This window comes from Erythrolamprus reginae, chromosome 3 (genome assembly GCF_031021105.1).
Source record: "Erythrolamprus reginae isolate rEryReg1 chromosome 3, rEryReg1.hap1, whole genome shotgun sequence".
NCBI lineage: Eukaryota > Metazoa > Chordata > Lepidosauria > Squamata > Dipsadidae > Erythrolamprus > Erythrolamprus reginae.
This window is the reverse complement of record NC_091952.1, coordinates 200959312-200970619: the sequence shown is the minus strand read 5'-3', so window position 1 is coordinate 200970619 and position 11308 is coordinate 200959312. Positions and strand designations below refer to the sequence as shown.

Sequence of the window (11308 nt, the reverse complement as noted above, 5' to 3'; positions counted from 1 at the left end):
GAAGGGGCCTTGAGGTCTTCTAGTCTAACCTTAAGCAGCAGACTCTATAATATTTCAGACATAAGATGATTTGTACTGATCAAGAATTCAGACAATACATTATACATTATATTAATAAAACAATATTTACTATACTGGATAGTACATGAAGATTATTGTAAATACCTTGTCTAGCAGTGTATTCATTGTCTTCTATTAATCTTGCTAATCCAAAATCAGCAATTTTGCACACCAGATTATCTCCTACAAGTATATTAGCGGCTCGAAGATCTCTATGAATGTAATTCATTCTTTCAATGTATGCCATGCCATCAGCAATCTTATAAGAAAAGTATCTTATTAACAAAGCAGTATTCAATCAATGAAATACTTAATACAAAATCATGAAAATGAATCCGATGTTACATGTTACAAACACAGTAGGAGATATACAATGTTTAGTTTTCATAACATGTAGCAATATTATTTTGCAACAGAATTAAATAATCTTAAATTAGAAAAGTCTACACAATATTCTTTTTGTTCTCTGTGCATTTACACATGCATGTTCCTACTTGTGTAAAGCAATTTTCTAGAACATTCTCAGGCTGACTTTTTTGGTGGAGGTTCAAGCTTAAAGTATCTGCTTACACTGAATTGCCCAAAATTCTCTTTCTGGCTATCACCGTGGTAACCAAAACTCTGTTTTAGGCTTTCTCTACAGTGTTTTGCACATTTCCCCCCTTTTGTTGTTCTCCTTTGTTCTTTCTACTTTTGGTGTTTTTGCTTTGTTTTTTTCTTCGTCATGACTCAACTTCTTAATCTATGATCCCTTGGTCTTTTTTCAGCAAGCCACCGGTTCCAGGAATAAAATCCTACTACTGGTAATTAATTCTCAGTTCTTGTTTTCAATTCAAGAGGTTATTTGCCCCTTGCCCTCACTCTCTCTTTAATTCTTCAGATACGTCTCATTTGATGATTTCCCCTTGAGAGTAGAGTTTTGTAAATAAATCAAACTGCAGAGAGTAAATATCTACCTTTTACAGAAGTTTGTTCATGGGATAAAGTTTACAGTTAACTCTCTGTTTTTTAATACCAGCTCTGGTTTTGACTGTCTGAGATCTAAGACCAGTTTCTCCTATATCTATTTTGAATTTAAGAACCTTGCATTTTTGACATCAGCTCATTTGATCTTGGTGAAAATAAGAAAGTAAAGTCAAACTTGGGAAAACAATGAAGTGAAAGCTGGAGAATTCCACCCTAAATTTACCCCATCTGCTCTACCTTGGGAACATTATTCATATCAGCCCATACAGTCTCCTGCTGGATAACTGGGAACTTCCTTTGGCATTTATCCAGATGTTATCCATGTGCTTCAGTTTCATTTTCTTTTAAAATATTTGTGTGAGTTGCATTACTGGGTTCTATTTCAGAATATGAAACTTTTTTATTTGCATTTCTTCTTTAGAATTTGGGGGATTGTAACACATTCTTCCAGATGCTACCTGTGGCAGCTATTTAGAGAGAAGTTCTCTGCCCAAATTGCACATAGAAGTCCATTCTACTTGGCCAATTCTTTTTAAATTTCAGTACAATTTCAACCTAACCTAAATCTTTGTGTCTTTGAGGGAATATCTAGCCTTTGTCTGATGCAGATAGTGTGGATTATATGGGGGAGTTTGGATTCAATCTAGTTGGAGTTTATTGTGGAATAATTCATGCATCTGACCATGTTTCTCTTATTATTGACTAGTCAAGGTTTATTATTGTATTTTACTTATTTGATTTTGAAACAGCCCAATTCCTTTGCTGGACAAACCAGCAAATAAAGCAAATAAACAAAGAGAAGAAGAAGACGATAAAAGATAATAATGACTGATTAAATAAACCAAGGGGAAAGTACCTTAAGTTATATAAAAATGGCACCGGATAACCTGGAAGATACTTTTGAAAGGAAGATAGGGGCATAGGTGGACATGCTTGAGGTCTGGCAGTTTAGGATTGAGATGGGAGAAATATTTAGACTAAACGGTGAAGACACAGATCCTGATAGAGACAAAGATCAAAGAGAGGAGTAAGAGAGGCAAGCTAAAAAATGAATAAGAATTGAAGTATTAAAATGGACAAGAAAAGATAGATGGAAAGGAATTTTCTTTTTTCTTTTTTTCTAATATAATGATAGTCTGATTAAAAACTAGTATAGAGGTAGAACACACACCTTTATTAAAAGCAATAGTTAGACGGAAAGATTGGATATTGAAAGATGGTACTATTAGGTATGTTTAAATAATAGAATGAGTAGTACTAGAATGGCGAAATGAGGCTTTGAATAACCAAATAATGAAGGACTATATCTTAATGAAAACATATATTAACACTAGGATTAGCAATAGTGACCTGACTAGAAGCTAGAATAGAGGTAGAAATAAGAAATATGGGGAATATAAGCAGATATAATTTTATAGAATATAAGTAATAATTAGATTGAAAGATTAAGGTTGAAAGATGGTATTAGTATGTATGCTTAATAGTATCACTGAGATTAAAATGGAACACTGAAATATTGAATAACTACTGTAAAACAAACATATATATCAATATTAGGATTATATAAATTTGATTAATCTAACAAATATTGTTATTATTATTGCTATTTGTATCAAAATGAATTATACATAGAGGCCACACTATTCATGTTTTGATATTGATGTATATTTCAAAATAAAAATCCAATAAAACTTTTAAAAAAGAAAGGAAGAAGCCCAATTCCTCAGCAACTTTGGGTAATCTATAATTAAAAGGAAGAGAATAAGAAACATATAGGTAGTCTTTGTTTAGCAATGGCCTCATTTACATTTGCAGTAATGAAAGTGATGGTAAACATAACTTTATGATTCTTCTTCACATTTATAACCTTCAGAGGTCAATAAACACAAAGGATCTACTTTTGCACTCCAGACTAGCCCAGAGGACCTCCATTAGTAGTACAGTCTACCCTAGTACTGGTATATTTCACATCAAATTTTTAATAGTAGTTCACCTCCCTAAAGGCAAATTGTTGTGGTGGATTTGCTCAGGTATATATGGACTGTGGCACAGGATTTGATATTGCAATCCTGTTTCTTTGACATAATTTTTCACAGCTTGGGAATTATCATTTTATGAATATTCAAAATCGTTGATATACAGTATACTATATAGAAGTAATTTTCAAAAACATCCTGTTTCTCTCTCAGGTGCATTCTTGTTCCAAACTGGACAGACATCCTATTGTAAGTGTATCCTGTGATTCCTCTGCTTTGCAAGGATAATCATGAAGCTTTGTTGGGACAGGATCGATTGCACAGACCTATTGCATTTAGCTAAGAGCAAGTTTCAACATACCGTCATTGGCAAGAATCTCCAACCTACAGTATTCTCACCTGGAAGCCAGATGCACCATCCAAGTTTCCAAATGCTATGACTGACGGCTTTGAAAATCAACCAGTTACAGATGATTACTTTTGTACAAATGATGGAAACAATCTGCTATGCCTTTTTAACAGGGTAGAGTGGAATGTCTGAATTACCTAAAAGCTGTAAAGTGCCAATGGCTATGTTTTGCTCTGTAGAATTAGTGTCACAATTTCTTTGTTCTTAAAAAAAAGAAAAACCTCCATATTCGCTAAACTTATTTGGTGATTATCAGTTTTTCACAGACATGATGGTGGATTTTAAATCCACAAATTATATCTCAATTTGTCACCTCTATTTTCTGGTATCAAAGTTCACCCACAATGGAAGGACTATCTGCTGCTGTCTCAACTTGTTTCCACTGTTCAACTCTTTAACTACAACTTCGTTCTATAAGTTACCCTTTGAAGTAACATTCTGGATAGTTGTTACATCTGCAAAATATGCCAATATTCTTTCCAAGAAAACTATTTGCTTCTAAAGAATTGCCTCATTGTACATGATGTAGCTAAGAACAAAGCTACTTTGTGTCTTAATTCTACCTTCATTCTGAAAATATTTTCTAAGATCCTCATGAGAACATTGTTTTTTCAGCTTTCCTCCCTTTATTCAACCAGCCACATTGAAATAACCGTTTAGATATGAAAAGCACTTTTGTCCTTTGTCCTGACAGCATGAAATCATTTGATTTGACTCAACCATCTTTTCTTTGCTGCTTAACAATAGTTCCTCCACTATTTTATTGAAATGATTTTACAACTACTGCCTCTGTAGTCTGCTGCCTGCTGTGGGTGGGCAATTCTCCCAGGGCAATTACTGCAGTGGCTGGATCACATATTAAGGGCTTCCACAATGTCTATATTCAGGATGGCAAATATGTGGCAGGCAGAACCTTCTCTGTGGGCACATGAGCTGTCACCCAGTTCAGCTGCTCCGTGCATGCACATGGACCTCCTGCTAGCCAACTTATTTTTCAGGTATCTGCCATACATGCGTGGCGGGTGGGATGCATGTGGGAAACACATGGACATGTATGGGAGGTGGGGGGATCACGTGTTCATGCACGGGGTGCCTTTTCTGGTTATAGTTTCAGAGACTCAGGTTTGTAAATGAAAAATTGTTCTTGAGAAGAGGCAAAAAAAATCTTGAACACCCGGTTCTTATCTAGAAAAGTTCGTAAGTAGAGGCATTCTTAGGTAGAGGTACTGCTGTATTGGACTGTTTTAGTAATCAAACAATATATTTTAATAAGTACCTGTGCAGCCATATCCACCAGTTGCGGAAGTTTTAAAAATTTCCCTTCTCCTTCCTTAAGAAAATCTAGTAAGCTTCCTACAGAAAGACACAAAAACAGCAGTGTTTCCTTCAATTCAGTTGTAGTAAGGGTATCACAACACTTTAATAACAGTTCAGTAAATCTTACTTCAGGCATAGTTAAAATAAAATTATAGTAGTATCAATATAAATAAACAGGAAAAAGTAATACTTATATGGTTACCACATAATATTTTGGAATTAGTAGTAATTTGGGGCATGCATAAAATAAAGCATATTTAACCAAATCCTTTGGAAATAAAATAGTGTGAACAGACATTTGGAAGAATTTAAAGGTAATGGTTGTATATGTGAGGTCCCCTCATCCTCCCAAGAGCAGATATGCAGTTTTGTATGGTTTATTTACACTTTCACCTTTATTTATTCAAAAGTAATGTATGCAAATAAATATGAATTCAACATTGGATTTATTTTTTACGTCATGGACAGAAGTCAAGTAGCATTGCTCCAAGGCATAAATCAGCACCTAGAATAGAAATAAGCATCTATTCAGGGCTTGGAGGAGAGTAGGAATATTAAGATTATTTTGAATGTGTAAGCAGTCTCCACAACATGGCTGCCAGAAGAATATTGCTTATTCACAAAGTGCAATGGAAGGAAATAGCCAATGAGAAAACATGCTTCACTAGAAAATAAACTAATGAGAATAATCTCTATTTCACTTTCTTACCACTAGGGGCTCCAGTTTTTATTTAAAAAAAAAAAAAAATTCTGGCAGCAAGTTGTTTGAATTTATTGTACTTTGGGGCCTATATAAAGCCCATAACAATTTCCATTGTTAAATGAGGCATTTGTTAAGAGAATTTGGCCCCATTTTATGACTTTTCTTGTCACAGTTATTAAGTAAATACCCGTGGTTGTTAAGTTAATGTTACAGTTGTTAAGCAAATCTAGTTTTCCCGATTTTGCTTGTTAGAATGATACAAAACATTGTCATATGACCCTTGGATGCATGCAACCGTCATAAGCATGCCAAATGTAATGTGGATACTACAATGGTCATAAATGTGAAAAGCTGTCATTTTTCTCAGTGTTGTAAATCGAGGATTACCTGTGATTTTAGCCTTTCATATCTTAAGTTCCCTCAATTAATCTATAAAAAACCCTGGATCTTACCATGACAAAAACCTCTTTTTCATTACAGCTCCCATTTAGGATAAATATTGAAGATGCAAATAAAGTTCCAATGCCTCCTCTGTGTATCAACTAGGCAATTTTATATATATTATATATATGCTGTGTGTATCACAGGTTGAGAACAAATGACTCACAGAAATGTCATGCTTTTGTGGTTTCTTTCCTCTTCTCTTTTTTGTTTACCACAAAATATGACTAAAAGCATTTGCTTTCATTTTCACCTAATGAAATTGCGGTTTAATATGCAACTGAGAACTATAGGTAATATTAACTATACTGAACTTTGTTCAAACAATTATAATGCAGTAATTGCTTAAATAATGTTTCATAACATTTATAGTTACTTATCTGGACAATAACAAACAACCAGGTTGTTGAAAACAAAAGCAAACATTTCCAGTTCCTCATTGCGACTGCTGAAGTGCTCAGAATACAGTTTAGTGTTTACATTTGCTCACGGGCATAATTTAGGTATCTGATCTGATCAGTTTTGGGACAGAAGACACAATCTTACATATGGCTGTTTTCACAGCTACTTTCTTTAAAGAAAGAAAATCCTTGTCCACAGAGCTATATCTTGTTATTCATGTAAGTAAGCCTATAATCCCACACAAATATTCTGATCTTTGTAGGAAATACTGGGAAATAATATTCTTATATTATTATTACCTGTTTTATTCATTAACATGAAACTCAGTCAAATAAACATTGAAAGATGTGTCATAAATAAACAAGAGAGTGGCGGCATACAAATCAAATCAAATCAAATCAGAATCAGAATCAAATCAAATAAAAAAACAAACAAATAAAAACAGAAAGAAAAAACCTGGTGTCATAACTAAACTTCCTAGATGCAGCCCACCCCATTGTTTTCTAACTCTGACTTAACTGTTTCAATGGGGGAAGAACCAAAATCTATAGTGAAAGCCCTGGCAGACATTTCTAAATATCTACCATGATAAAATACATTTATGTCTATTCTGCCCCAATAATTCAATGGTAAATTCAAAGTACTGTTTTCCTATTTGATTTCAATTTAGAGATAAAACGTACCTTTTGTCATGAATTCAGTGACAATGTAGATAGGCTCTTCAGAAACTACAGCATAAAGTGGAACAAGTTTATCATGCCTTAATTTCTTCATGATCTGAGCTTCTTGTAGGAAAGCTTCTGGCATCATTGTACCAGGTTTTAACGTTTTGATTGCAACTTTTGTTGTTCCGTTCCATGTACCTATGTAATAAATGTGTTATATTATCAGTTACAATACAAAGATTTTCAGTGTAATACAAATGTTGCAGCAGGGTTGATATGTGTAAAATAATCCATTTAAAAATGTTGAACAGAAGTTAAAAAACAATTTGTGCCTTTAGTCTATTGTTTATAAATGATTTAATGTAGCATTGTTTATAAATGATTTTAAGAGATTCTGTAATTCTTAGGCAGATTTTTTCCATTTCAATAATCGAAAATCTTTTTTAAAAAATCTGGACATAGTAAGCTCTGGAACCATTATGCACAGAACACTTAGATTTAATGATAAGAATTAGAGTTCTCTTCATTTAACACTTACCCATCCAAACTTCACCAAAGCACCCTTGGCCCAGCTTAACTTCTAGCCGCAAGGATTCTCTAGGGATTTCCCAGGCATCCTTTGCTAAGCCCTGTGTCTGAGGTTTCACCGTTGGACACACAGTTGTTAATTTATGACACAGGCCGTCAGCATGATCTAGTAATTAGATAAATATTTATTATATAGTCGTATATTTAAATAATACTTGTTAGAAATATATGCATTGGTCTATAATCTAGGATCAGCTGTAGCATTTGGAATTTACCTGTATAGTGTTTGACCAGCTTTTGTAAAGATTCAAATTGTGCTCTTGTTGTTATATAATATCCACCATTGTCAAGTTTTCTAATTTTGTAGTGTTTCACATTATCACCTCTAATCTCATCCCAGTCACGTATAGAAAGGGAATAAGCACCTAGAAAACATAATTTAATATTTGATTCTGTAAACACATTTATTTTAAAAATTACAAATTCATTATATTTTCATTTTATTCAGTAATAAAATTATAGATACCTTTTGTGGTTTCACTCTCTCGGACTAAAAAGATACCACGTTGATTCCCAGGATTTAAAAGTAATCTTTCTGCATCTTTTCTGCCCATTTTACCAAAATACCATCTAAAATGTTGAAAGAAAAATATGTTAAAGAAAAGATTCATTGCAATATTTGATTAATATAGCAATGGTATTAAATTGCAAAGATGACACTATGTTCATTATAACCAGGGCTTTCCATGTAATTCCAACTTTGTACATTTAAAATAGATGAGAAATAGAAGTTGTTTCTAAATGTGATGTGATCACACAGATTCTTCTACAGACGAAGATATGATCTAGTACCATCTATTCTATCCAAGATTCAATAACAAACTAGTTTTAAATATATGTAGTTTCAAAAGCAAGTGTTCCAAAATGCTGTTTAAAATTTTGAAGAAAAACAAGACACGTCAGTGGGAGTAAAGAAACTTCAGGTGAAACCAGAAAGTATTGTTTGTCATTTTGTTGTTGCTGTATGCTTTCAACTTTACATGTGGTTTTGTTAATTTTTAAAATTACCAAACATGCTAATCATTGTTTCAGTGGGAAGTAATATATTGCATTTGAGCGACAATAATGCCATACAAACAAACAATCAAATAAAGCTGTATATCTGAAACGGCTGAGTTACAAAGGAGATTTTTCTTTCTTTCTTTCTTTCTTTCTTTCTTTCTTTCTTTCTTTTTCTTTCCTTCTTCCTTTCTTTCTCCTTTCCTTTCCTCCCTCCTTCCCTCCCTATCACCTACCTACCTACCTACCCACCTACTTACTTACTTTATTATTTTTTAAACAATTCAAGGCAGCAAATATACCAAACATAACTTTCTTCTTCTATTTTTCCCACAACAACAATCCTGTGAGGTGGGTTATGCTGAGAGGCAGTGATTAGCCCAAGGTCTCCCAGCTGGCTTTCATGGCAAAGACAGAACTTTAATTTACGGTCTACTTTCTAGCCTGGTATCTACAAAGTTTATAAGCAATTCTGGGTAAAGGGAACTTCAACGATATGCTTAGAAATTCTGTTTATTTCTAAGCTCAGAAACTAGCCAGAAGATTTAAGGAAGCAGCTTGTGGCAATTTAAGGACTAACTAGCAACTAAACTTTGTAAAAAATATACAAAGTTTTAAAGGCTGTGCATCTTATATATACCATACACAGCAACAGTGGGTTGCTCCTGGTTTGGACCGGTTCTTAGAACTGGTAGGGGTGGCAAGAGCTCCGCCTACCCACCTGAGGTGCTTCTGTGCATGTGCAGAAGTGTCACACATGCGCATGAGTGCAAACCAGTGGCAATCTAATTTAGAACCTACCACTGATACACACCCAATACAGATTTTGAATGTTTTCAAGAGAAACTGTTCTATCAGAATATACAGTATTTGAAGTTTCTATGATGATGAGGTGAGATTCCTTATATGAAATACATGTTAACATATTTTTCTTGTTAAATAAAATGAGAAATTTTGTTACTTTTTACAGATCTACAGAATTTACAGAAGAATTTATTAGGTTTATTTATGTTTTCAGCATCCAACAAGCGTGGATATTTTTATGTTTAATGTTGTATGTCTGGGTCTTTTTTTTCTTTTCGTTTTTGTACACAGTTTTTTAATTGTTACTGTTGGCTGTAGTTTTTTTCAATTATTTTTCTCTTTTGTGTTTTATTCCCACTGACAAAACATGGTAGGTAGGTAGATAGCTAGATTAGACTGTGAATTGTCAATAATTTTACCCATATAAACTCATATTAACAGATGTGACTATATTAACTATTTATTCTAAAAATAATCTAAAACATACATTTTAAGAAAGTCAGTCTCCTCTATATAAAATATAACATAGAAACATAGAAACATAGAAGTCTGACGGCAGAAAAAGACCCCATGGTCCATCTAGTCTGCCCTTATACTATTTTCTGTATTTTATCTTAGGATGGATATATGTTTATCCCAGGCATGTTTAAATTCAGTTACTGTGGATTTATCTACCACGTCTGCTGGAAGTTTGTTCCAAGGATCTACTACTCTTTCAGTAAAATAATATTTTCTCATGTTGCTTTTGATCTTTCCCCCAACTAACCTCAGATTGTGTCCCCTTGTTCTTGTGTTCACTTTCCTATTAAAAACACTTCCCTCCACATTTAAAGATATTAATTTTGTGTAATTCATGTAAGGATTGTACAAAGAGCTCTGGTATTTAATAATTCTTTTGAATAGACTTATTAAATTACACTGAACGCCACTGAATAATTACAGATAAAAATGATTAAAGACATTATAAAGTCTTACTCTTCTGCTTGAATGGAATCTGCAGGAGCCACATAATTGCTAGGAATGTAGCCACTCTTTCCTGTTGCAATAGATCTTGCTTCCCACCAGTCTCCTTCCCTAGAGGGAAGGAAGGACAGGAAAAATGTAATTACATTGAATATATATGAACAATAATAAAAAAAATCATTTTCAATTAAGAAATACTGTGAAGTGATACATTACCACTATAATCTTAGCTTTGATGTCTGTTTACATCTATGAAATAGCACACCAGCTAGACCTTAATATAATTGTTGTTTGTCCTATGTAAGGAAATACCATACAGTAGGAAGAACCGTTTATTTTCTTCCTCTAATAAACGTGATAAATAAAAATAAAAGAGTTGGGAGAGACCTTGGAAATCTTCTAGCCTAACCCCTTGCTCAAGCAGGAAAGTCTACACCAGTGATTTTCAACCTTTTTTGAGCCGCGGCACATTTTTTTACATTTACAAAATCCTGGGGCACACCACCAACCAAAATGACACAAAATAACACCCTCTCTTTTTCCATCCCTGTCTCCTCCCCATCTTTGTGTGTGTGTGTGTGTGTGGTGTGTGTATACACACTCTTGAACCATTTCCAAAAACAGGTGAGGGCTGGGTTTTTTTCTCTCTTATTCTTTGGGTGCTTTTTATCATATGCTTTAAATTGAGTCACTTCTCTCTCTCTCTTTTGTTTCTCTCTCTTTCCTCTCATTCTCGGTCTCAATCATTTTCTCATTTCTCTTTTTTCCTCCCCTTTTTGCTCATTTCTCTCTCTCTCTCTCTCCCCCTTCCTCTCCTTTTCTCTCTCTCTCTCTTTCTCTCTCTCTCACTCTTTCTTTCTCTCTCTTTCTCTCTCTCTCACTCTCTCTCTCTTACTTTCTCTCTTGCTTTCTTTCTCTCTCTTTCTTTCTCTCTCTCTTTCTCACTCTCACTCTCTCAGCAAAAAGTTGCAAGACCAGAACCTGAGCTTCCTTCTTCGTGGCACACCTGACTATG

General features: G+C 34.0%; 1 protein-coding gene across 1 annotated transcript in view; it reads right to left on the bottom strand.

The window, feature by feature from the left end:
- The window catches only part of YES1 (YES proto-oncogene 1, Src family tyrosine kinase), a 53948-nt gene that overhangs the window by 8330 nt on the left and 34310 nt on the right, over nucleotides 1-11308 (bottom strand). Inside the window, exons 4-10 of the mRNA XM_070747601.1 lie at nucleotides 10306-10404; nucleotides 7994-8097; nucleotides 7743-7892; nucleotides 7478-7633; nucleotides 6958-7137; nucleotides 4688-4764; nucleotides 166-319 (exon numbers count right to left, since the gene is read on the bottom strand). Coding sequence (XP_070603702.1) covers nucleotides 166-319; nucleotides 4688-4764; nucleotides 6958-7137; nucleotides 7478-7633; nucleotides 7743-7892; nucleotides 7994-8097; nucleotides 10306-10404 — 920 coding nt within the window. The remainder of the gene's footprint in view (nucleotides 1-165; nucleotides 320-4687; nucleotides 4765-6957; nucleotides 7138-7477; nucleotides 7634-7742; nucleotides 7893-7993; nucleotides 8098-10305; nucleotides 10405-11308) is intronic.